Genomic DNA, 27,726 nt, shown 5'->3' with positions numbered 1-27,726 from the left:
TCTGATCTTCATTGCCGAATCCTCTTCTGAATCCTCTTTTTTTTTTTCCTTAATTTTTTTTTTTTTTTTTTTTTTTTACTTTTCAATGTTGTTTTTAAAATTAACCCCAGCAAAAAAGCAATGAGGTGAACCATGGGGCTCCATAAGCCCTCCAGTCAAAAATGACAAGGTAGTGGATACTTTGTGCAAATTGAAAGGTTTTGTACAATTTTGTAAGGGATTAGCAAAGGAAATCTGCCTCGTTTTAAATTCATGTTATTGTAATTGGCCTTTTGTTTCTGGAGATTGTATAACTTCATCTTTTGTAATCTTATCCACATGTCCAACAAAAAAACAATATTGTCACATAATTAATAAAAACATCACACTAAAAATTAATTAGTTAAAATAGTATTGTATAGTCAAAAGAGAAAAGGCATATGATTAAAAATATCCACTATGTGTGGGTGTGTATACATATGACAGTTCATCGCTTTCTCAGAAACCATCAGAATGGATCACTGTTTCCATCTTATAACTGGAAGGACTTAGAAGCCCAGAGAAGCTCCTCGGCTTACTCAAAATTACGAGGTAGCTAATAAGAAATGGAGTCTGGTGTTTTAGCCAGACACTGTCTGTGCTATTCTAGAGCCATTTCCAAGTCTCCTCCAGAGGGCACATCAATTAAGATCTTGGTTAGTAGCAGACTATACACTCCTTGTCACTGGACACTGGGTGCTGTTGGCTGGTACAATCCCTGGAGTGGTATGAACTAACATCTACTCACCTGAGGTAGGGAACTGATGACAGATACCACCAAAGTCCAGTTTGGTGGATCCGTGAGTTTTACTAGGGTTACTTACATAAACGTGGCTGAGGCATTACTTGAAGGAGCAGAAATGACTCAAAGCTGCATCACCAGAGCCCACCCCAGCATGGGTAACAGCTCACAAAATCTGGGAACCTAGAGCACACTGTACAGAAGGTGGCTGAAAAGGCTGAAGAGTGTCCTCTGTGGGTAGTTCAGTTGGTCTGAGCTTTTCCCAGTTGGAAGGATGAGGGCTAATGATATATATGATCTATATATACCAACTCCTTCCACATATTTCTTTACTCCCCTACTCAAATTCATGACCTCCTTCTCTTTACTGTATATATATATATATATATATATATATATATATATATATATATATTATAATTTAATTATTACATATATACATACATATAAGTACAACCTGCTGACTGTTGAGTGTTGCATATAATTTCTTTTTCAGGGCTGACCACTTGATACTGGATAACCAATTAAGGAGCCCACCCCCAGGAGAGGCTGTTTCTTTCTCTTTCAGCAAGTTGTTAATTGCCTGTAGCTCTTGGTCAAGGGATGGGGCCCCATGAGGTTTCCCCTTCCATACTAACATACTAACTTCCACGTTAGTGTGTCTGTTGGTGTTATCATTGCTCGGGTCTTGTTTAGACGGACATATTGTTGAGGTTTCCTGTCTGTAGCTTCCCTGTTATTTCTGGGAGACACGGTGTCACGGCAGGCTCCCTGGTCCTTTGACTTAGAATCCTTCTGCCCCTTCTTTCATGATGCTCCCTGAGCCTTAAGTGTGGGGATTGCATTTGCAGTTTCATCAGTGGAGAATGGGTACCCACGGCCAGCTGTTCACTGCATTTGTCAGCCATCTGCAACATCTCCCACTGCTGCAGCAAGGGGCTTCTTGGATTAGGGGGAGATCTGCATTTACCCTGGAAGATTTGAAGCTAGGGACCACAGATAAGAGACAAACCAGTGCTTGTCTTTCTAAGTCTGGGTTACCTCACACATGTATGGTATGTCCTAATTCCATCCCTTTACTGAAAATTTTAATTATTTAATTCTTCTCTACAGCTGAAGAATATTCCATTAGGTATATGTACCACATTTTCATTACCCATTCATCAGTTCAGTGGCATTTAGGGTATTTCCATTTCCTAGCTATTGTGAATAGAGCAGGCTGTGGACATAGCTGAGTGAATATCTATGTGGTAGGTATTGAGTCCTTTGGACATATGCCGACAAGTGGTATAGCTGGGTTATGATGTGGTAGATTTATTTTTAGCTTTTTAAGAATTCTCCACGCTGATTGACAGAGTTGCTGTACCAATTTGCATTTCCACCAAAAGTGAATACGTGTTTTACACACACACATACACACACACACACACACACACACACACACACACACACACACACACCCTTGCCAGCCTTCATTGCTCATGATTTCGTTGATCTTAGCCATTCTGAATAGGATAGGATGAAGTCACAAAGTTGTTTTCACTTGCACTTTGCAACTTGTTAAAAGTGATGAGGACTTTGGAGATGTTTCTTAGCCATTTTTATTTCTTCTTTTGATACCTCTGTGTCCGTTAAGACCAGTTTGTACTGCATACACACACACACACACACACACACACACACACACACACACACACACACACTCATGGGTGTGGTGTCATGGTTAGCCTAGCAGAGGCCACACCCTTAAAGAAAACTGGCTCTCTTTACCATCAACCATCAATAGCTTCCCAGTTAGGGGTAGGGCTGTTAAGACACCTCCCCCTCCACGCTAGAACACTAACCAGCTTGCTCTTGTACAGGTCTTGTATAGGCAGCCATAGCTGTCATATGTTCATGAGTACAGTGGTCCTATCATGTCCAGAAGACACTACTTTCTCTCAAGTCTTCCCAAGGTGGCCTTCTAGCTAGTACCCTGCCTCACTTTGATGTCCTTCTCCCTGACACATTAAGACCATTATTTTGGTCCTGGTGACTCCAAGCAATGAGCTGATGTAGCAACCCTGAGTGAGCTACAGTTATCTCTCAGTTATTGCAGCTCTTCGCTGTCTTTTAGCCATGTGGGTAATAGTTATTTTATTATATTTTAGTAGTTAAGCCCTCAAGCATGAAAGTGAAAGTCCTCAGACCACTGAAGTTTGGTACCTTTTTACAAAAAGGAAGCACACCCTTAATAGGCCCCATGAAACTGTAGTCCCTTGGAAAAAAAAAACCTCCAATGCCTGTGGGGTTCCCTCAGCTACCAGCTCAGAAATGTCAGCATTCCCAAAGCTAATGTGACTTGGAGAAACGGTATTCTTTTCCATACTTTTCCAACATCGGTGTATAATACAGAATGTGAAAATACATTTGGGACAGAGACTATTTTAAAATGACTCTCAAGAATCCCTGGGGGCTGGAGAGAAGGCTCAGTGGTTGAGAGTACTGACTATTTTTCCAGAGGACCTGGGTTCAAGTCCCTGCACCCACATGACAGCTCACAACTGTCTGTAACTCAAGATCTCACATCCTCACATAGTCATACATGCAGCAAAACACCAATGCAAATAAAATAAAAATAAATAAATTATATTTAAAAAAAAAAAAAGAATCCCTGTGTCAGCCAGGCAACGGTGGTGCATGCCTTTAACACCAGCACTCAAGGAGCAGATCCAGGCAGATCTCTGTGAGTTCGAGGCCAGCCTGGTCTATAGAGCAAGATCCCAGATAGGCACCAAAACTACACAGAGAAACCCTCGAAAAACAAAAACAAAAACAAAACAAAAAAAATCCCTTTGTCAGGATGCTTGTGAAACCAAATGTATTATCATGTCTCATTTAAGCGTGGAAATCACTACATGTAACCAATTATTTGGGACTTTTGAATTAATGGAGTCAATGGTTGTTAAGTGAATGGAGGGAGGGGCCTGGTTCTTGAGAACCATTTCTTTCAGCTTGATTAGCCAGCAGTGTTTGATCCTATTATATAGAACACCCCTAGACACTGGGTTTCCATCAGGATGTTTTTAGAGTGTTTTATGGTAGATCAGACTTTAACAAATTGGCTTCTCAGGCTTTTACTCCCTGTGAGTTGTGAATCCCTTGTCCTGCATATAAATTCATGTGCTCATCTCAAAGGTGCTGGCACCGACAGTTAGCTTTGATCTTATTAAAATATGTCTTCATTCCTGGCTTCCTGGACTCTGGAATTAACTCATTTTGACATATCACAGTATCTCATAAACTTTTCAGCTTCTCATTTGCATGATTACACTAGCCTCTGTTGGGTCTCGTAAATTAGTAAACGTGTTACAAAAATAGGTTGCTTGGGTTCTTTAATAACAATATTTAATGCTGTTAGTTTGATGCTGATATGGTTTATGTGAAGATTTTTATTTTTTTTTTTCTCTTGAAAATTGTGAGGCTTTTTCTGCAACCCAGCCAATGAGAACTGAGAAATGTCTGCCGTTTTACCTGGTGCACCAACCTCAATTTGTTCCAATCCCCAACTCACTATTAAATGATTTTTCCCCCTTCTTCAGTTTTGTGCTCTGTGGCCTTCTTAGCTTTGAGTTTATAATTCTTAGCTCAGTGCCTTTTGTATGTGTGGATTTTACAAGTGAGGCTGTTAGGAATTGCCCTCCTTGCTCCGTTTCTTATGTCTTGGGAGAAGCATACTGGTCTAGTTCTCCACGTCTTATCCAAACAAACATTCTCAGAAAGTTATAAAGGACTGATAAAAAAATTAAATCTGTTAGCGTTACTAGTTTCATCTTTAAAAAGAAATTAGTATTGGTGGGGAAAGTGGTTGTGTATGTAAAGTAATTCATTCTACATTTCCTCAAAAGTGAGAACCTTGTTTATTTATAATAATAATACATTTTTTTTTTTTTTTGGTTTTTCGAGACAGGGTTTCTCTGTGTAGCTTTGCGCCTTTCCTGGAACTCACTTGGTAGCCCAGGCTGGCCTCGAACTCACAAAGATCCGCCTGCCTCTGCCTCCCGAGTGCTGGGATTAAAGGCGTGCGCCACCAACGCCCGGCATAATAATACATTTATTAAATCAATAATAAATTATAATCAATAATAATTACTATCAACTATTGGATTATTATCATTTTATTATTCTATTATTATTATTATTATTATTATTATTATTATTATTATTATTTCCTGGAGAGCAACACCAGAACCATATGTTTACAGAACAAGACCTCTAAAAACCTAGCTGGGTCTCCAGCTTTGAGTCATCGGATTGGCTTGGGAGCAGCCAGTCATCATCAGATGCTTTGGGAGAGGTCCCCCATTCAGAAACAAAAGCTACCCATTCCTTTTCATGCATACTGCCATTTTTACCTAGCCTTTATTCTTATTTTTATTCATATAAGTGGAACTCAAGCTTTTGACAAGTTAGCAGGGAGTTACACCAAAAGATCTGTAAGTCTCTTAATTTTTCAAATATAAGGGAAATGCCTTTAGAGCTATTTCCTAACAAGCAGCATAATTCTTCTCTTGCCATTCCAGAACAGGCATTTTAAATATAAAGAGTCAAATTTCAAAACCAATTATATTACCAGTAGACAAAAATAAATAAATAAATAAATAAAAGAGCATTGTATCCCCTGCAGCTTTTGGAATAAGTGTGGGTTTTCTGGGCCCTCTGGAAGATTACAGATCTGTATGAAGGATACAAGTAAATGCCAGGTTCTCCCACTAAATGTATTACCCTGGAATAGCCCATTCATATTTATAGCTGTTTCAGCACAATACCTGCCCCCCTCAAAAAATTGGAAAAATAAACTTTCTCTTTCTCTTAGAATCTTATCACTTCAATAGAAGTTTAGATTAAAGTGTAACCTAGTAGTAAAAAGACAGATGACAAATCAGAACAAAATTCCGGCTCTGTCGTTTCCTAGCTGTGTGATGGTTAGGGAACACAGCATGGGAATTAAGAGATAATCAAAGGGAAGAGTGTTTCTGCCGAGCATCTCTAAATGCCTCTGTGAGACGGGGCAGTCACTCAGCGGCTTCTTTCTTCTTGTTTACAGAATTTAACCATTGGCTGTATTTTCCAGAAAGAAGCCAAATCAGCTTTAATCCACAAACCCCTGGCCTTCCATGGAATCTAAGCAGGCAGTCCTTATTTTCATTCAGATTAATGGCTAGGTTTCTTCTGTCATATGCCTTCATCTTCTCTCTCCATCCAGGAAAAACTAAACAAAACAAAACAGAGAGCCTGAGGAAGCATTATCTACTGCCTTCTAAATCTTCAATCCCAGATGAAGCCTGTTATTTAGGATCATGTGGATTATAGCCATGTCTAGTTTCAATAAATTAATGTAATAAATGGCTGTAGTAGAAATTGTAACAACCTGCTGCAACTTTATTTGAAATTGACAATGACTGTTCTACTTCAGAAAATAATTAAGTATAGTGTGTATCTTCACCATTAAGTGTCCCATCACAATATCAGTCTTCTCATCTGTATATGATTCTAAGCTAAAAAGTGTTCTGGCCTAATAGTGCCTTGGCTGTAATTTGTTTGCTTTTGTTTGTTTTCTTTCTATTTTAATTACCTCTGGTCAACCATGATTCAATAATATTAGATAGAAAATTCCAGAAATAAGTTATGTTTCAAATTGTACACTGTTCTGGACTAGATGATGACATTTTACACAGCCCACCTCCATCTCTCCATGGGGTGTGTCAACTCCATCCAGAGTATCCACATTGTATGTGCTACCCATCTTCTAGTTACTCCGAGAGGCCACCTCAGTTATCAGATTGAGTGTCACAGTATGACAAGGCTTGTGTTGAAGTTGTTTTTCTTATGAATGGTCTTAATAACGGACCTGAAGAATACCAGTGTTGTTCCTGTGTATATGCCAGAGAGATATTATAAAATGCTTCCTGAGTAAAAATATGGGAATTCTCTACTCAATGAGAAAGAAAAAGTGAGTGTTGGGTTGCTAATATCTGCAATAAGACCAAATAGTAAAAGGTGTAGAATACACACACTTTGGTACCATATACAATTTCAGGCATCTATAGAGGTGTTGGAATGTATACCACACAGAAAGAAGAGGTTGCTATATTTGAGCACTAATTTACATAAGCCCTACCCCCATTCCTACCTGTGCTAAGAGGGGAGACGTCTTGTATTTTCCTAGCGTGTCAACTTAATGTCACAAAAGGATTGCTGTTTGGGATTGAGGTTAATGCCTCAGGTGAACCTCACTGTGGGAAGATTAGGTAATAGTACAAAGCAGGAATGAGGATAGAAAGGAAGAGAAAATGAAAATCCCTCTTTTATAAGTAAAATTAATGAAGTTGTAGGTAAATAGCTTGAGACTATTCTAAGATCTATAAGGGAAATAAAATACAGGTGGTTATATCTTCATGTCTTCAAAGTAGTTTCCCAAGAGCCACATGAAATTTAACCTCTTCTCCCCATGGTAAAGTACCTATATTCATTAAGATATGACTAGACCATTCTACTACACAGATCTAACATCTTTCTGTAGCATAAATAGAAGTAATTTCTTGCTTACATAAGTGCCCACTCCGGTCTCTTGGACCACCCTACTGTATGAAGTACTGTTGAGTAAACATGTTCCTAGCAACAATTCTTTTGCTGTGCACCAGGAATGCATCTCAGAGAATAGTTGGTGATCTTTCCTGTAAAGCCCATTCAGTCAAACAGTGTAAGTAGAAGTCATAAAATTTACCAGACAAAAGAGAAGCATAGTTAATTTCAAACTTCGATATTATTGTTTTGGTGAGGTTGATGGAAAAAAAAAATCTAAGAGTTGTGACTACATGTTCTTCGATCACACTTTAATATCCTTATAACAAAAGGATTTTTATTTTATTTTATTTTTGTGAGACAGGGTTTCTCTATATAGTCCTGACTGTCCTGGAACTCACTATGTAGACCCGGATGGCCTGGAACTCACAGAGATCTGCCTGCCTCTGCCTCCTGTGTGCTGGGATCAATAGCATGCACCACCATGCCTGGCTAGGATATTTACATTAGGTACAAATGTGTTTACATATATCTAAATGTGGTTAAGGTATTTTATATACTTTCCTCTGAAGAGAATTTGGGAATAAGAAATCACTGCCCATCAACTGTATGCTGAGTTTTGGGGTTGTTTTTCTATTCCTGGATGCCTTTTATACTTAAAAAAATAAATGTCGTATCAGTAGCCAAGATATTGTCAGGAAAGTTTCTTGTACTTTTAATTCCAAGATCTTTGTCTATGTTAAATCTACCCCAGCTTGCAAGCCATCTTACTTTAATTCCAGGCAAAATCTCTAACTTCGTTGTATTCGACTCAAGTTTAGTATTTATCAAAATTTCTCCTGATTCGGTGGTGGACGCCTTTAATCCCAGCACTCGGGAGGCAGAGGCAGGCGCATCTCTGTGAGTTTGAGGCCAGCCTGGGCTACCAAGTGAGTTCCAGGAAAGGCGCAAAGCTACACAGAGAAACCCTGTCTCGAAAAACCAAAAAAAAAAAAAAAAAAAAAAAAATTCTCCTGATTAAATGGTGTCAAGTTAGAAATTCTGGTTTAAAAAACAAAAAAGGTCCCAAACAATCACATTGTCTGCAGTGCCTTCCTCATTCACTGAAACTATTGCTTTTTATTTGAAACGATCTTTGTTCTGTTTGTTCCAGCCACCGTTTTCCTGGAATTTTGGAAAAGACGCCGAGCAGTGATTGCTTACGACTGGGATCTGATAGACTGGGAGGAGGAGGAGGTCTGTACCACTTACCTCAGAATATCTTATAGACACCCCCCCCCCTAAAAATGCACTCCTTGAGTTGCTGCCCTCCACTGAATGATGGAAGTCGGGTTATCCAGAAAGCAGTTTTAATACCTGTCTTTGAAAGAAGTTTAGAGTTATATAAAGAAGGTCTGGGTGACATACCTATGATCCTAGCATCTGGGAGGTTGAGGCAGGAGGATCTCAAGTCAAGGCCAGCCTGGGTTACATAATGGAACTTTACCACGAGGCAGGAGATGAGGAAGGCTGCCATCATTTGGCAATACTGCCATCAAACCCATGAGCTTGATGTACCCATTCTGATACATTAGTGAATTAAAATTCCACTGGTCAAGAGACATTTCTCTAATAGACACAGAAACATGAGATTCGGGAGGACAGTCCTTACAGATCATCCATTTTCTTACTTTAGCAGAAGGCAGTTGTTTGTTTACGATCACTTGGCACGTGAAACACACCTCCTTAGAGAACTACTCAAGGAAACATTTCTGTGAGCCCAGGACCCACACCAGCCCCTAGATATGCACAAGCTCAGAATTACATCCAGGGCTAAAGGCCGAGAAGAAGCTGCTCCAGGTAGCCGTCTTGGTGGTGTGGACAAATGTGGGGTCAACTGTAGATCAAGCTGCCAACGAGGGCAAGCTCGGCCCTTTGGGCTCTGCTTTCCCTGCCCTCCTTCCCACCACTTTGCTCCCCGTTTCCTCATCTAGCTCAGTATATTGTGTTCTTTCCCAATCTGTGCCCAATTCTGGTTCTCTTTTCGTGACCAATTTGTTCATACTAGACTCGATTACCACACCCTTCCACTGGACCCTACTTTCTCTGGGCCTCATTCATTTTCCTAACCCTTATGTTCTCAGAGCTCCCCTTCGTCCCCAATCATCAGAGCCTTGATATGCCTGTGAGTCATGTAATAAAAGTATAATATTATTATAGCCACTATGGGTGTTTTCTTTCCTAGAGGAACATGTGTGTGTTTCTTTATATTAACAGAAGGCTTTTAGAAACACAGATTATGAAAATGTTAGCTCTGTGACTGGATTGACAAGGGAGATAATTTTGACAGGTTTTCTTCATATTCCGTGAATGTGCTGGGGTTTTGTTTTTGTTGGTTTTTTGTTGTTGTTGTTTTTTTTGTTTTGTTTGTTTTGTCTTTTGTTTTGTTTTTTGCTTAGTTCCTTTTCGTTTTGTCGCGTCTACATAAGACATGCAACAAGGAACTTTGATACACGACACTGGGGCTTTTCAGGAATTCTTTAGTAAGAATTCTGAAAGGCAGTCACTCCTATGCTTCATAAACCTTCTTCAGAAAATGGTTTTCTGGGTTTGGAAGCAATGCTTGGGTCAACGAGGAGACCGTGGACAGCAGCTCTTACATCTGTATACTAAGAAACTGAGAGTTTCCGGAGGAAACAGAAGAATCTCTATCTCTGTATCCTCCAACTTCACTGCCTGAAATAAAATGAAAGAAGGCCGAGGACATCTGTAAACATGTCTTCCTACAGAGTATGGCTATTCTCAGACTAGGCCTGTTCTCCATTCTCCATAATTCTCTTCTGTCTCCCTTGCCTCTGTTTTCATCTGATCTGTCAGCATGGACTTAGTCTCCAGCCCATCTGGTTTGCTCATTTTCCTTCTTTTCCCCAATTCACTCAAGTAGAGCGTGCACTTAATTAACCAGGAGTGCTCTAGTATGATCTCCTGCTGATTGTCTTTTCCTAATCCCATAATTGCTTTTTAGTTGGAAGCTGGTCACACTGGGATAGGGCTCAGCTCAATGAAACAAAAATCTCTGCTTGACTTGGGATTGAAGGAGCCTTGATACAGCCCCATTTGGAAGGTGTTTGGGCAATTAAGATTACATTTAGTATCTATGGTTAAGGGTGAATTGCCTCCCATAAGAGCTTATTAAATGTAGATTCACAATGGATTTTAGTGACCTAAACCTAGGCACACAAAAATAAAACTATTTTTGGCTTTAAAAATAAAGCTAAGAATGATACTGTCAGTATAAATCACAAAATAGATTGTGAACATTTGCCTACTCAGAAGACTTTATTCTACTGTCCATGTCATTACCCAGCAATAAAAGTGACAATTTCCAAAACACTAGGCCTGGGACAGGCAGTCAGTTTTAAATATCATTCCCTCTTCAGGGAGAGTTTATCAAGAAAAATGAGTTCCATTGGTTTTGAAGATAATGAACCTTAATCACCATATTAACAGATGTTCTTCAAGGGATCAATTTCCAAATGTTTAAGGCTGTGTTTGCAAGCCTACTTCATTGACTGGCTGATTGGTGTGGCAGCCACAGATTCCATTTTATGGTGGGGTAAAAGGATGTTTCCTATTGTGAGTACTCTTCAGCACATATGGGTATGTCTGCTTGTCTTTCAGGAAGAAATACGCCCCCAGTTTGAAGCGAAGTATTCCAAGAAAGAGCGGATGAATCCCATTTCGGGCAAGCCAGAACCTTATCAAGCATTTACTGACAAATGCAGCAGACTTATCGTTTCTGCATCAGGAATATTCTTCATGGTTTGAAACTTTTTAAAGGAATCTCTCTAGTTTAATAAGATACAAACCTCTGATATAGCAACAGTAATCATGCCGGGTGCTTGCACGATCTCATAGAGTGCTTTCACACAGTTTGCGGTTTAATCCTCACTGCTGCATTTGCTGTCGTGGATGGATCGCGGGTGACATCGCTATGACCATGTGACAGATGAGGCAGGTTAAGGGATTGCCTAGGGTCTGCTCATAAGGAAGTGCCCCATTCCGATTTCCTGTTCCTCCCTCTTGCCGTGCCCCACTGTGCTCTATTGAAAGGACAGTATATAGGGTGAAACCTCCACGAACCAAGACAATCTGCTCCTTTAGCCAGCGAAGAAATACAGAATTGAAAGGAGAGGCAGATTGCAAAGAAGGGTTCAAACCCATACCCTTCTTTGGGTACCACTTCTAAGCAATAATGCCATGTTTTGCTTCCACACACACATTTAAATTTATTGGTGCATTTCTCATAGAAGGTCTAGATGCATAGATTATGTTTTCCTGTTCTACAGACACAGACCCGAAAGCAGAGGAAGTTGAGGCTGTAGAGAAGTCACACTTGTGGCTAGTACTGTAGCTAGAACTCAGCCTTGTCCTCTGATTCTCAAGCCCTGTCTGCCCTCATAGCCCTGCATGTATGACCTTCAATGTGGACTTCGTCGGCCTCCCAATCATCAGCACTAGGATTCAGATATTTGTTTAACCATTATTATGTTCCTTCCTATCATCCTGGTCAGTCCTAGCCAAGGTTTAGACTCCAGGTTTTTGTGTATTTCACACCAGAAGTGAGCAGAAAATAAAGTTTATACAGAAATACTGTAAGGAAAGGAATCTATAAATCAGTGGCTATTACTGCAGGAACTGGATTTAAAACTCAGCTTTAGATAGTGAAGTGGGCCATGGTCTTTATTAGGAATCACTGAATGAAAATTCCAAACCTGTTTGGGGTCTCAGATTCTGTCTAGCTTATAAAAAGATAGAAGATAGACCATAAGCTATTCCCAAGTATCATGAATCTTCAACAAAAGATGCTTCAGTCTAGGTTTGTATCCAACTGTAAGATACTGTGTGTCTGTCACATCATTAGTTTATTCAACAGCACATACCAGGAGTATACAGATACTTGTCACTGCCTCTGGGCCTTACTTTCTAGTGGGAGAAAGTGACAATAATCCAACCAATTGTTAGAAATCATCAGTAGTATCCTGGAAGAGGATACACCCATTTAGTGCATGTGCCATAATCTAGCAACAACAACAATGCTCTTGTGCCAGGGCAAAGATTCAGTTCCCAGTGGTTCTCAAGCTAAGACAAAGGGGTAGGTGTGGGTGTTTCCTAGGCTGTGTACAGGTGTGTGCGCTCTGGGCAGGAGATGAGTGCATGGGTGTTATAGACAAAGGAAATAGTCTTGAATATTGAAAATGTGTAACTCCTTTGAAGCAATGAGAAAATGTCTGTGGGTTGCCATGATGGCCCAACAGATGAAGGTACGCAAAGCCATCGAGCTCGACTACCTGAGTTTGATCCCTGGAACCCAATTGTGGAAGGAGAGAACTGACCCCATAAGTTGTTCTCAAACTTTCATACATGCACCATGACATGCATGCCTCCCCCTCCACACACACATGCACACACTCATCAAATAAAGAAATAAATAAATAATATTTTTTCACAAAGAAGAAAATGCCCAGGGTTCCCAGAGAGTAGAGAGAATGGTGTCCTGTGGGTCGAGGAGCCTTGCAGAACACAAAAAGAATTTTACCTACATCCTACAATAATGGGAACAGGAAACAAGCTATTGTAATCAGAAGCATAATACATTTCTATAATAAGTATGCATTGGTCTGATCACTCAATTGTTCTTTAAAAACTGTTACCCCCTACCTTGGGCAGGTCTTTAGCTTTCAAACAGTGTGATGTTCCTACTCTGTCAGAAAATCCAGAGATTTTTCTGTGTCCCTATTCACGGGGACAGTCTGGAAGCAAAATCACCGTCACTTGGTTTTCGTTATTCATCAGAACACAAATCTGCTTCCTAGCACCTGACATTCAGGTCTCACTGGGTTTTCTCCATCTTCCTTCCAGATCTGCGTGGTGATCGCTGCCGTGTTCGGGATCGTCATTTACCGGGTGGTGACTGTCAGCACTTTCGCTGCCTTTAAGTGGGCGTTAATCAGGAATAACTCTCAGGTTGCAACCACAGGGACTGCAGTCTGCATCAACTTTTGTATCATTATGCTACTGAACGTGGTAAGTGGACAACAAGGTAACAAGCCAAGTGTGGGGGCGGGGCGCTGCTGTAATGTTTCCTTCTGTTTCTGAAGAGACTGGCCTCGAGGCAGCAGGTCTGTATTTAAGAACTCGATACAAACACTTGGGGGGGCGGGGTGGCACGGCTTTTATCCCAGCACTCAGGACGCAGGCAGCAGAGGCAGGCAGATCTCTGTGAGTTCGAGGCCAGCCTACAGAGGGAGTTCTAGGACAGCCAGGGCTACACAGAGAAACACTATCTCAAAAACTAATTAATTAATTAATTAAAAACTCAATTCAAATCCAGGCTCCAGGGCTATCTGCACAAGGCACAAACCTCCCAGAACCTCAGTTCCCTTGTTAATTCTGTCAGGCATTGACTTTCCCTTCGGTAAAATCCAAGAGTGTGTTTAGAAAATCCAGCTCAGAGACTGTAATGTAGCTCAGCAGTATTGGCCTCCACCCTTCTTCATTCAGAACATGATAGAGCAGCCGGTATCCAGTGCATCCTTTGAGATACCCATGTCAGTAAAACGTCAGAATGACACACGCTGCTCGAGCTGGTGGCAGACTTTTTGCAATCACATATTTCCGGCCAGAGCTCCCCTCTGAGCATCAGACCTGCATGTGAAATGGCCGACCAGGCAGTCTCCAACACTTTCATTTTAAAATGTTTTATTAGATTTGTTTATGTGTGTACATGCACTCACATTCGTGAATGCACATACATACACATGCAGAATGTTATGCATGTGGAAATCAGTGGGCCACGTTGAGGAGTTGGTTATTTCTTTCTATCATGTGGGTACCAGGGATGTGTCAGGTGATTAGGCTTGGATGTAAGTGCCTTTATGTGCTGAACCAACTTGTAGGGCCCTGCTTTCTCATTTCTTCTTTCAAATACAATTCCCTATCTTCCCATAATTATCAGCTCCATTCAGAGCCTCTCTCTTGCAGCTGTTTAGTCTCAAATAAAGCTAGCATATCCTTCACGCATCCATTTCTCTCTCCATCAAAATGTGGTGTCACACATCTGTAATTTCAGCAAGAACAAGGCCAGGAAAAGGACCAAAGTTCAAAGGTAGAATTAGACCACTTTTGACACATCCCTGAGCCAAGTCTCCAGCATCTCTTCGCTGGGTTGTCTCAATGGCTTTCTAACTGGATTCCTAGCTTCTACACTGGCTCACATCAATCTTGACTCAACGCAGAAACCACATGGACCGTGTTGCATGTAGGTCAGGCATGTGACTCCTCCAAAGGTTTACAGGTCCATGGCTTTTCTTCTCACTCAATGTAAAAATTCATGTGTTCATGTCTTCTTGCTGTTACCTCTTCCTGGAACATTCTGTCCCTCCCTTCCCCAGGGTCTGCGTAGTATACCCTCTCACCTTCCTCTGCTCTTCGTTCAAATATTACTTTTTTAATAAAGGCTTCCTTCCCATCAATGTGTTTCAGGTTGCAACTTGCCCCTGCCATCCGATGACTCCCCACCTCCACGCCTGCTTTATTTTCCTCTGTACCATCGGTCACCCTCTATTATACTCCTGATCTCATTTAATGTCTTCTCCTCTGGGTGTAGGTCTCAAAGAGGAGAACCCTTTCTCTCTTTGTTTTATTTTTACTGTTCTTATGCCCTAGGATCTGGAGAAGCACGTGGCACATCGCAGGCATTCGGTAAATTTTTGTCATTTGTACAACAACAACAAAAATAACAGCTGGCAAATTTAGGCTTTGAGGTCAAATGTACATCAAAATACTGACCTTAGAGGTTTATAGCAGGAAATAGTTGAGATAAAATATGTGCTGAACACTGTGTCAGGCATGAATTAGGTGTCCAACTCATAATTGTTCCGCCCATGCTCATTTGAATTGCATCTTTATTATGACTCATCGTGCTGAAATGCCAACGTCTTTACAAATGACTGGGACTTTTAGAAGGCCAAGTAGCATTATCCTGCTCTCCCACAGGTGTACACTGTAGGTTGTCATGAACAAAAATAGGCTCAGCAGGTGGGATCTGTATGTGTTTGTGCACACACATAAATAAAATGCATCAACTTGAGAATGGGGTGCTTGGGAGGAGTTCAAGATGATAGCATATCGGGGGTTGCCTGGATGGAGGGGAAGGAAGGGGGGAAGTGGTATAATTCTGTTTCAATTAAAAGCATATTTTAAAAAGTGAAAAAAAAACACCTAGTAAAGGAAGAGCTCTGAAAAACATCTGAGTTCCATAACCAATAATCCCATGTAATTCCCAAGAGAATTGGACCCACCCAATAATAAACAACCTTAGCTAGGGTTACTAAGTGAACCAGTAATCACTGAGCTAATGAAATGCAGATTGCTCATTGCTAGTAATTGTTAAATCATAAGGACTTCCTATTTTAGGAAATGGTGTTTCAAAATCAGAAATGGTTGGGTAAAAACATTGCTAATTGTTTGGTGTGATGATTTCATGGGTGCTTCATCCTGTGGAGACTGAAAATAGATGTTTGATGTCCCTTGATGCCCCATACCCTCTGGCTCAGTTAGTCTTCCTGTTGATTGTGAGAAATATGTTGTGAAGGAGGGTGATTCATAGTAACTTAACCAAACAGTAGAGCTTTGAAAGTTTCTGGGTCTTCATGGGGTACAATGATCGAATGCTTGCTGTAGTCTTAACCAATGTCTTTTCATTTCAGTGTTTATCAAAACTTTAATTTAGTTGGAGATATAGCTCAGTAGGGAGAGTGTTTGCCTGGACCCAGTCCTTGGAAGTTCACACACTGGGTGTGATGTCACACAACTGTAATTCCAGCACTTGGGAACCAGGGGCAGGATCAGGAGTTTAAGACCAGGCTCAACTACATAATGAGTTTGAGGTCAGCTACACAGTGCCCTGTCTCAAAAAAACAATAATTATTTCAATCTAGGGATGTAACACAGTAGTGGAGTGGATATTGAACTTATATAAGGCCCTGGAGTCCATTTCCAGCACTAATTATAATAAATAATAATAATCTAATTTATATACCTCTTTAAGAAATAAAAGACTGTGTGCATTGGATCTAGATGTATGTGTTTGTCTGGGGCCATGATCAGAGAAATACTTCATGCAGCTAGAAAACAGGATGTAGTCATCTCTACTTCAAAAGATGATCAAGAAAAGATGAAGTAAGCCGAAATGGGAAAGAAGGTGTATGGAGTGGGCAAAATATCCAGTTGCTGGCATTACAAAACACCTACTGTGTGGTGAGATCTAAGCCATGAATCTACCGATACGTTTTCTAACAAAGTTTCGTCCTACCGAAACCCACACACTTAAACTAAAGTGTGTCAGTCAGAGGCATCACTTCCGGATATATTTTTCATTTTAGGTGCGATGGGAACACTTTTGGTATTCCGATTTTCCGGACAACCTCAGACTAAAATAGCGTAATATTCCTAAGTAAAAGACACCAGTGAGAACAGCAGTGACAGAAAAGAGAACCAGCACATAAGAACTCGGGAAGCAGCCACAGCCAGGACCCTTGTTCAGTGGCCGATTGTCCTACGCCCCCCCCCCAAGGTCTCTCTCCCTTCCCAGCATCACATTTACACGCTTGTCATTTGCCCCGAAGCTTTGTGAGTTCCATTATGAGAGTAGCCAAGTGTGTAATGTAGTTTGGAAGAGTTTTCATCAGAATATAAAAACGTAATAATTTAAGTCCTTCGGAAACAATCGCAGCCTAATGGACGGCCAGTTAATGACTGGAACACAACCTAGCATAGCCAAAAGCATTGAAAAACGAAATTCTCTATTGACTTCTGAAAATACTCAATTTAAGATATTTTTATTATCCAGTAATATAGTTATTTTTAACGGCTATCTAAATTGGTTTGGACTACTTAAATTTTTTGACCAGTACGGCTTTTCAAAATTAAAAAAAAAAAATCAAGATTTAGATGTTAATTATTAACCCTTTATATTAACTGACAATAAAAACCTCGAGGAATAGATTGTTTTTTATATTTATTTGAAAATTTGTGCAATTATTTTGTATAACATATCCTGTTTCTGACTTTTTACTGAGTTTGTCTAATCTTAATTAAAGAAGCAAATTTATACGTGGTGCTTATTTTCAAGATCTTGTGATATATATTTACTTTTGTGTATGTGCTTAAAAATAGAATTTATATTTACCAAGTTATTTGCACTCTAACACTCCAGTGTCTCTGGATGACTGATTAAGTCACGTTTATTGATTTGCATTTTATTCAGCGTCTTAAAAAATAGTTTCAAAACAGAGTGAAGGGAACCGGCATTTTTCTTTTTCTCACACTGTTTCAACTGTGTTCTGCTTCCCTAGTGACCACATGGCATCTCAGAACTGTGCTTTCACACTAAGTAGACCAACAAGAGAGAAAAGCAAAGATTATAATAATCCTTTTTATTCATCCATATGGATGTGAATCAGGCATTTCACCATGCTGTAAAAAGTAGAAAACATAATGTTGATACAAAAAAAAATATAGTAAATCAGAAACTATTATTTACATTAGAACAAATTCACAAGCATTGATCAGGCTGATATGATTAGAAGTATCTATAGCTGTCTTATTTTGAAAATTACCTTAAAGTGTTGTATCAGTTACAGACATTAACAACCATATTTGACAGTATCTAATAACATTGTAAAACAAGTTATAAAATGGCTAAAGCAAGATCTAACCTGGGGTAATTACCTTACATGTTAATGGATTAAGATCTCCAATTAGAAGACAGAGCAACAGAATAGCTAATATAATGACACCTAACTGTGTGTTTCTTAAAGAAATTTGCTTTACCCATAAGGCAGAAGTGAAGAGATGATAGTCACCCAAATGGGATCCGAAAGGAAGCAGGACTAGTCATGACCATATTAAATAAGATGGGCTCTAGATTACAAGTACTAAAAAGATAAAGAATTCCATTATACAATGATAAAGGTTGAATTAAAGAGGGGAAATAATGTGTTTCATTAAGTTTGGAAACAATTTTTTTCTGCTGACCTTATCAGAATAAACCATCCATCTTTTCAATATCTTAATGGACTGATAAGAAATGAGCTGTTTTATATAAACACTCACCTAAGGGTCCCTTACTTACAATGAGCCCCTCTCCACCGATAACCTTTTCCTGATACATAGCCAAGGTCTCCTGCTTTTCTCTTCTCTCTCTCTCTCCCTCATTCCCTCCCTCCCTCTCTCCTCCCCCCTTCCCCATGTATTCATTGATGCCATGGATCCTTCTCTATACTATATTTTCCCCAAAGGTAGTACAAATCGCATCTATGTTATTTTTCAAATGCCAGTTTTTCCAGTGTTCATACCCAGGTGACTAGACCAGAGACCTTTGAGATAGATGTCACAAGTTAACAAAGGTGTGTTATGTGGAAAAGATAAAGAATAAACTGAGAGCCAAAATTATACTTTTCAGGAAAGTGTTTTGCCAGGCACATTTAATATTCTTTGACAATTATGTAATTAAGCAGTTTTAATGATAGCGTATTTTGTAATGCTAAAGTGAGTTTTACTAAAGCATCTATTCTAATCTCTTGTCTACAGAGATTTTGTTTTTATGGTCAAAGGAAATATGACTAATCTACATCACGTAATTTCTAGCTGTAATTATACCAATCTCTTTTAACATTGGACTCCATGAGTCTGGGTTTCTGTATGCTAAAGCTAATTTTAAGGCTTTAGTAATTATATCTTTGTATAGAAAAATCACATGCCTTAATAGAGCAAATGGCCATTGCTGAATGTTTGGAGTCATACAATCGAAGTGTTTGGCCTGGCTCCACAGTAAGCAAGAATCTTGGGGAAGAGAATTCAGAAATTAGGAAAGATTTTAATGTCAATTAGTTCGAACCCATTCCACCTATATATAAGGGAGCCGTGATCTCAAGGAGACGTGAAGCAATATAGTCAAACCTCACACCTTCCCAAAGGGAATGCTGGCATTCAGCCTGGGGAATTGTAAGCAATGTGTGTTAAATACTTCAATCTGTGATCTTAGTTTTCATATTGTTCAGCACATTAATGTACTTTTCATTTATCATCTTTTCAGAGAAAGGAGTTTTTATTCTCTCAATTTAGTTCCTCTCTGGAAAATATCTGATAGCCATATTTTATTGAACAACCTTGTGCTTTTGTATGTGCACACACATATACACACACACATACACACACACACACACACACACACACACACACACACACACACACACACTCAAACACACATACACCCTCCATTCCCTCTGAGGACCATCTGTCAACCAGATAGCTGGGTGAGTCAAGGATGCATCCTGTGCACTGATGGAGAGGCGGCACCACATGCTCTGGGAGTCTCCCACAATGACCGTTCACTCTGGCATTTATGAGTGCTGTAATGTAGAATCTACAGCATTCCACAATAAAATGACAGGCCCTTACCTGAGAAGCCAATGCAGGATTTTTGCCTTCAGTTTTTGACACCCAGGCATGTGATGACTGTCCAGCCTCACTTAGGAAACTGGTAATTAGTGGCAGCTAGTCTCATTGCTACAGAATTACCAACCCCAAAACAGGAAGCAAGATGTTTAAAATCAGAAAGAAGACCTTATACATTTCCGATTATCCCCGAAAGTGTGCAGTTGCTCACAATGTTTCCACTGTTTGAAACACAGAGTAAAAAAAGTTTCACTCATGACTTGATTGCCTGTCTTCTTTACAGTTATAGGCTTTAGAACAGGTAGAGTTCATTTGTTAAAGGTGTGGAATTTATTTTACAGCTCTATGAAAAAGTCGCGCTCCTTCTGACCAATCTAGGTGAGTACAAGCCTCCTGCTGTGTAGTGCAGTCTGGGTCTAGAGTAAAGCTTCCTTTCTCAGATGCTGAAATGAACAGCCCCGCTGTGGCTCCTGGTAAGCCAACCACTATCCAGTTGGTGGCGCCACACTCATGAGTTTATGGGCAATGCAAATTGGACTTGGTGGGTTATTTTTAACAAAAGAGAACATGAAGTTGGGACAAGATGGAGGGTAGATCTGGGAGGAGTTAGGGAGAGAAAGTGGAGATGAATATGATCAAAATATATTAAATGCATATATTAAATTCTCAGAGTTAATAAAAATACTATATTTAAAAAAAAAGAAATAACCCCTTTACTGAAGATTGTATGCAACACTTTATTCTTTCCCTTCAGCAAAACAATTTAAATGTGTCTAGTAATAAGATCTTTTCATTCTGTACTTTTCAAACCCGTCGAATCCCTTATGTGCTATAAGCAAATGAAGTTCAAAGTAGTTATTTTTCCCTTATGTACACAGAGAAAATAGCACCGCAAAAGTGCGTATGTAGGAAGTATCCAGGATCATTTCAAACGTGTTCACTAGCTATTACCTATATTTTAGAATTATAGAATTTTAGAATTATAGGTGGATTCTGCAAAGCACAGTGGTGTACTCATTGTCCCCGGCAGTTCAGGAGGCTGGAGCAGACCAATGATTTTAGCTCAAAAGTTTGAGACATGCTAGACAAAATTAAAAAAAAATAAAAACTGTATAAGTGTCAAGTTTTCAAAGTTAGTAATTTTGAAGAATAGTAACCTTTTAGATCAGGAATGCAGTCAGGGCAATGATGATCAACATTTGTGGAAATACATTCATGTAAACAAATGGTCTCTAAGAACATTTCTCTGGCCTCAGAACGTATCAGAACAATCTGATAGCCAGCTATGAAGTATACATTACTATATTTTTCAAGGTATAGAAATTGCTTCAGTTTTATAATGAGATATTGGCTGTTCTACAGCCAATGAGAAAATCACATGCTCCCACAGGTAGCTTGCTTTAATATACTCCCGTATATAGCTTGTCCAAAGGGGAGACATTCCAAAGTACTTTTTTTTTTTTAGAATAGCCATATACCACTGAATCCATTTATTGATTTGAGATGTGCTGTGCAGAGATGGCCACTTTACTGTATCTATCTTCTTTAACATCACTGGCGTCATCCATCACCACTGTGCCTTTACCAAAAAGGAAAAAGATTAACCATGGTAGAGGGAATTGGCCATTGTCAGGCTGTGTCCCAGAGCAACTGGATCAAAGATGGCCACCATGTCATGATTGGAGATAAATGAGAATCCAGCCAGCTGACAGCCGATAAAACCTTCACATATAACTAGGAACCCAGTTTGCAGACGTGAAATTCAACCCATTGGGAAGTGTTCGGGGTTTCCTCCTTCCACAGCAGCACAGCCTTGTTCTAATGCTGACATTTCCATCATTGTAGGTCTGAGGTGTTCTCCCCTCTCCCCTTCTCAGCTGTACTCCCAGGAAGCATTCTGAGTTTAAGTCATGGAAAAGGAATTGATGGGGTGAAATGTTAAAGGTGCAGTTAGAAGCTTGGGGGGATGTGGAAACAGAGAAAATGTTATTGCCTTAAGTACATTTTCTTTGACCCTGCTTGAGCTTGGGAGTCAGTTCCTCGGAAAGATAAGTGGGTCAGACAGGAGGTGTCAAGTTGGAGCCTTGACCTCAGGAGCAATCAGCTCCATAGTTTGGTTCACACCATAGTATCCAAAGGGTATTTGTGTTATGGAAGTCAAAATATGATGAGCTTCAAGTTGGCCCCCGACTGAGGTCACAGATGTGTACCGCGGATGGTGGTATATGGGGAAAGCTCTAAAGATGAGGCCATCCTTTGGTTTTTATCTGTGAGGATGATAGAAATAGCAGATGAGGGGAAAGGCCTAGGAGACAAACATGCCCGGTGTCCTGGGATTTGCAGTTCCCTCACGTGACAGGAGATATATAGGAGCTGAGGTAAAGAATCACTAGGCGCTTGATGGGGTTCTGATGCAAAGCATGCCCTACTCAATTGGCAGAACCACCTGGGTGCTCACTTCCTTCAGAAGTGCCTGTAACCACCTGAGACCACACTGTTCTTTGAGCTGGTCTGTGAGCTGGAGGTCTATCTCCTGCATGGTCTGCTGCACATCAGGTCAACTGTCAGCAAACTGGAAGCTCCAGTGCCTCCTGAAGACCCTCTGACTCTGTGTGGGGGAGGGGAGAGCCGGAGGAGGGAGGGGGAGGTCATGTTCAGCCTCTCAAACCCTGCTCCCTTTTGTCCACAGAACAGCCTCGCACAGAGTCCGAGTGGGAGAACAGCTTTACCCTGAAAATGTTTCTTTTTCAGTTTGTCAATCTGAACAGCTCCACGTTTTACATTGCATTCTTCCTCGGAAGGTAAGAAGCGCCTCTCTGTGAGCTCCCAGCCCTGGTGGGAGTGGATTGCTCAGAGCCTGATGGCCAGGGAAAGGGTAGAAAGAGAAGATCAAGTCAGCCTGGGGGGGGGAGGCTTGGTCTTGTCTCAACTTAGTATACTCCCCGAGGGAGGCCTTACTCTCTCTGAGGAGTGGAGAGGGGGTGGAATGGGGAGATGTGGGAGGGAGGGAGGAGAAGAAAAGAGAGAGGGAACTGGGATTGGTATGTAAAATGAAAAAAAACTTTAAAAATAAATAAGTAAAAACATAAATACTTTTAAAAGAAAAGAAAGAACGAGAAGATCAGCCACCTCCTTTCCCTTCCCAAACTGCAAAGCCACTGCACTTCCTGGGAAATAGCCTCCACCCAAAAGTCCCTGGACCTCTTTGGTTGTATAGCTAAGTAGCAGGAGATAGTTTATGTGTGAAACAATGGATTGAAAAGCTTGTGACTCCCATCTCCCCTGAACCAAGCCTGTGGATGTCACACCTAAGCTGGCAGGTGACATAAGGAGACACAAGCTGGAGTATGGCGGAAGTCCCCGGCTTCACAGAAGAATGCCCCAACAGGGAAGAGGGTAGAAATGAGAAGCCAGGGCTTCCTAGGGAACTTGAAACCGGGCAGGGATGAAGACTTTGGAGAGATTCCCTGTTCTGTATTGATGCATGCATGATTCCTACCTGTCTGAGGCCCTGAGGCCCGTTTGGTGGGATGGATGCAGTGGCCTCTCTTTTGTTGTTTAGCTATTTCAGCAGCAGCATGAAACTCTAGTCAAATACTATGACAACAACAAACCCCACACTCCTGGTGTTCAGAAGATCAAATGTGGGTAAATGCAGGAACGTAGCTTCTGCTTACACAGGCTGTGTGTTGAACAGGAATGTTCAAAACCATAGGAAATAGCAGGAATGGGCCCCTCCCATCAGTAGCTGGGCAGGAAGGCCAGGGGAGAAATGCTCCTGGGAGAATTCCAGAAGTTCAAGTAATGACAGCTCTGGAGGGTTTCCTCATTCCTGCAGACTTGATCCTTAAGGGCTCCCATCATTTACTTTAGAGGATATGCCAACTTGAATGTAATGTTCACCGAAAGCCTAAACCTACAGAATGCTAACGGCTTGCTTCTGTGTTGAAGATTTACAGGACACCCAGGTGCCTACTTGAGACTGATAAACAGGTGGAGGCTAGAAGAGGTCAGTACTCTCTCCTTTTTCCTTGTTCCCAACAGACTCCCATTAAACAGCCTTCAGGCAGCTTTGTGCAGACTAGAAAACTGTCACTCTTCTCTTTGTTGATTGCTGTATCTCTGCTTGCTTGCCTCACAGTGCCACCCCAGCGGATGCCTTATTGATCTCTGTATGCAAATGGGTATTATAATGGTGCTAAAGCAGACCTGGAATAATTTCATGGAACTAGGCTACCCGTAAGTACCTTAGCTATCTCACGGAGAGGCAGTGTGGCTCATGGTTGGCATTTCTGAGTGTAAGCATTATGACTCGACAGTTAACCCAGTATGTCACATGCAGATTCAAATGCCGTCATAAAAACAGTAAACACCGGGGACCAGTGAGATGCCTCGGTAGGTAAAGGCTTTTGCCACCCAAGCCTGACAACATGAAATGGATGTTCTTGGAACTGACCCAAAGAATGCCATGGCACACAGTCTACACACATCACACACCCATACACAAATAGCAATATATTTTTAATTAAAAATAATAAACATTGGTTCTTTTAGGTTTAGCCTAACATACAAATTAAAGTGAACATTCTCTTTTTTTTAATTTTATCAATGTTTTGAGAACTTCGTATATTTTAATAATTTCACTCTCATCTCCCAACTCCTCCCAGATCCATCCCCACCTCCCTACCCATCTAAACAAATTCATGTGTCCTCTTTTTTCTTCTCCTTCTAAGTCTATCATGCTACCCAAATACTCTTGGGGTGGGAGCGTGGTTGACCTATCAGTAGTCACTCTTACAGAAAACTGACTTAGCATTCTTTGTGAGGCCTCTGTGCATGTGCGTACACTGGCTGGGTGAGTGTAGCATGCTCTAATGATGTCTTTGGCTCTTTGGGTTCCAGTATTGTAGGTTCTTAGCTATTTATCACAAGATCTTTATTCCCCTATTCCCATGGTAAATAAGAATGTTAATTTAAAACAAAGAAAGAAAAGCACTGTAAATTCAGACGTCACATAAAAGGAACTTGAAAAAGGAGAAAATGTCAGAGATGTTAAAGTGCATATTTTTACCAGTAAAAATATTGTCACCCAGTGGTAAGATTTTCTGGTTGATGACAGTGACCAGGAATTTGTGTCATTTCTGTAAAGATAACCTTGAACTTGGCTCTGACAGCTCCTGCTTAGCTTGGCGTTGAGGACACAGATCAGCCACCTTTCTGTGTCTAACAGGATTCCACCAGGTGGTTTCCATGTCAACTCAGTAACTCTGGAGAGACATGGCTCTCCAGGACTGAGGGAAGACCACTCAGTTAGAACAGGAGCCTGGGACTTGCTGAATGAGGAAGGTCTTTTCATAGGGCCCCGTCAGAGGCAAGGCCAACGATTTTCTGTTCTTAGATTCAAGTTTTAAAATCTTGCTCCAAGTGTCTAATGTTTTCTATAAGACTTTTAAAAAATAAACACAAAAAAGGAAATATGATGTTTCCCTTTCTGGAATGTTTGATCGAATCTAATCGAAATGTCGAAGGGTGACTCGGGATATGCAGCTGAGCTGTGAGGTGAGCAGGGTATGTCTGATAGCCACCCCTCGTTTGTCCTCTCGGAAATACTAAAAACTTGTCACTTTTTTCTGGAACGCTCCAGCTCATAGACCTGCCTCCTCTGTGGCATTTCCTCTGTCTCTTATCATATTATACAATGTACTCCTGCATCCTGCTGAGGGCAAACAGCTCAGCTTCAAGTCTCAGAGTGAGCTGCATCCCATGGGAGTCAGCTTGAGTCAAAAGCACCTGAGCCTTCTCATAAGGAATTATAGGAACCTAAATGCCAGGAGAGGGGGATGATTGTGATTTCAGATTTCTCTAGGTCCCTGAAGTCAGAATATGTTGATCATAATAACTCATCTGCCAGGACCACTAATGGGTACGGGTTCAGACTTCAGCCACGCAAGCTAGACCTTCTAACCATTGAACATCCCGGTGTTGCCTTGGCCCCAAGTCAACTCAAGGTGCTTTCAGCCCTCTATCCAACTATTTCTAAACATGGGACCATTTCATGGACGATTAAATAAGTTGGTCACCCATTCTGTCTACTCGCAAACAGAAGTGCTTCAGGTATGCAGAATTCTTTCTAGTTCCAGACATGGCTTCCTGCCTGAGTGAAGCTGGGTTTGACTCATTCCAAATGCTAACTCTCCTCTTTCTCATTACTTAAGTCTCATGAATAATTGTGTGTGTTTTTATAAGAAACTAATCTTGTCACCCAGGTTAATTCAGAATTGGTGGACTAGAAGAAAAGTTCGACAAGAACATGGCACTGAAAGGAAAATAAATTTCCCACAATGGGAAAAGGATTACAATCTTCAGCCAATGAATGCCTATGGACTCTTCGATGAATACCTGGAAATGAGTATGGAAATCTGTTTTGCCTCTTAATTATAAATGCTCTCCAGCTACACTCAATTAAATGTACATCTGTTATTATCTGGCCATTCATGTAAGGGGATTCTGGTGTGAGGGCATTCCAAGCACTGTGTGAAAGGGAAACAAAATCCTAAGATATTCAAAGCCAGTTTTGGAGTTATAGCTCATTGGTGGAGTCCTTTTTTAGTATGAACAAAGCCCTGAGTGAGATTCCCCAGTACAACAAATGAACAAAGTTCAAATCCTTCATGATATTGTATCTCTCTCCTTGAACCATGAGAAGGGGCTCAAGTTATAGCTTATGAGTAGAGAGATTTCTTAGCATGTTCTAAGTTCTGGGTTCAATCTCTCTCTCTCTCTCTCTCTCTCTCTCTTTCTCTCTCTCTCTCTCTCTCTCTCTCTCTCAATTTCTCTCCCTCCCTCCCTCTCTTCCTCCCTCTCTCTTTCTTTAACACACACACACACACACACACACACACACACACACACACACACACACATTGATCCATTCAGGACATTCATGAAGACTCTACCCTATAACCCAAAGACCTCCTACTATGTCCTATCTCCCTACCTCCCTACACTGCCTTATTATGGAACCAAATAGACAAGAAAAAAAAATGTTGAGAAATTCAGTGTATCAAAAAAACAGAAAGAGTCATTACTCAAACTGATTGACTCACACATCCAGCTGACATCTGTTAAGCTTTACTCAATGCCAAAGAAACAACTACACTTGGCACCAGAGACAGAGAAAGGGAGTGTGACACAGTGCTCAGCTTTCAAGGGTGCATAGGCTAATGGGGGAAGAGCCAGAGACAGGAAGTGCAAGTTCAGGAACTGTCATAGTTGCCGAAGCATGAATCATGGGAAGTCTGTAGGGGCAGCCATTTTTGCTGTAGGAGGAAAGTGGCAGAGAATGAGGAATGCTTAACCCGGGCTTCACATAAAGAATCCGATTTCTTTAGCATCAAAGCCAAGTTAGTCTCAGTATGGATCTGGGGAAGAAATAATAATAATGAGGATGCCTTGTCAGATACTGTGTGTATAGTCACTCTCTTCTTTTGAAAATCTGTTTAAGCTCTGCAACCTAGGGGTGAAATGGGAGCAGAGCTGGGCACGATGAATTACTTCTAAAGGAAGCGATCCTAGCTGGGAGAACTTGAAAATTAAAAAAGCAGTAGAATTGATGCTTAATGTTTCTTAGATTGCTTCTGTCCTAAGTATCTATTGATGCTTTTGGAGTTTCAATTATAGAATGGCCGAATGATATAACTTGGAAAAGAAATCAATGTGGGCATTAATAATAAAGCTTAATAATGGCAATTCATTAAGAGAAATCACCAATTTTGAGTCTCTTAATAGACTTTCCCCCATAAAGAAGGAAATGAACAATAATGCTCCTGGAAAGAAGCATTTATGTGGATGGCATGCTACAGCTCCTGCGGTACCACTGCAGCTTGAAACAATATGAGGTG

General features: G+C 40.7%; 1 protein-coding gene across 6 annotated transcripts in view; it reads left to right on the top strand.

Moving 5' to 3' along the window:
- The window catches only part of Ano4 (anoctamin 4), a 394,739-nt gene that overhangs the window by 342,736 nt on the left and 24,277 nt on the right, over positions 1–27,726 (top strand). For all 6 annotated transcript variants that reach the window (XM_015998459.3, XM_015998460.3, XM_076554596.1 and 3 more), the window contains 8 exons: positions 8,478–8,560; positions 10,985–11,125; positions 13,226–13,390; positions 20,167–20,203; positions 22,515–22,626; positions 23,777–23,834; positions 23,967–24,064; positions 26,092–26,234. In XM_015998459.3, the coding sequence (XP_015853945.3) occupies positions 8,478–8,560; positions 10,985–11,125; positions 13,226–13,390; positions 20,167–20,203; positions 22,515–22,626; positions 23,777–23,834; positions 23,967–24,064; positions 26,092–26,234 (837 nt within the window). The remainder of the gene's footprint in view (positions 1–8,477; positions 8,561–10,984; positions 11,126–13,225; positions 13,391–20,166; positions 20,204–22,514; positions 22,627–23,776; positions 23,835–23,966; positions 24,065–26,091; positions 26,235–27,726) is intronic.

This window comes from Peromyscus maniculatus, chromosome 18 (assembly GCF_049852395.1).
Source record: "Peromyscus maniculatus bairdii isolate BWxNUB_F1_BW_parent chromosome 18, HU_Pman_BW_mat_3.1, whole genome shotgun sequence".
NCBI lineage: Eukaryota > Metazoa > Chordata > Mammalia > Rodentia > Cricetidae > Peromyscus > Peromyscus maniculatus.
The sequence above is the reverse complement of the archived record's forward strand: the minus strand, read 5'-3'. Positions and strand labels throughout refer to the sequence as shown.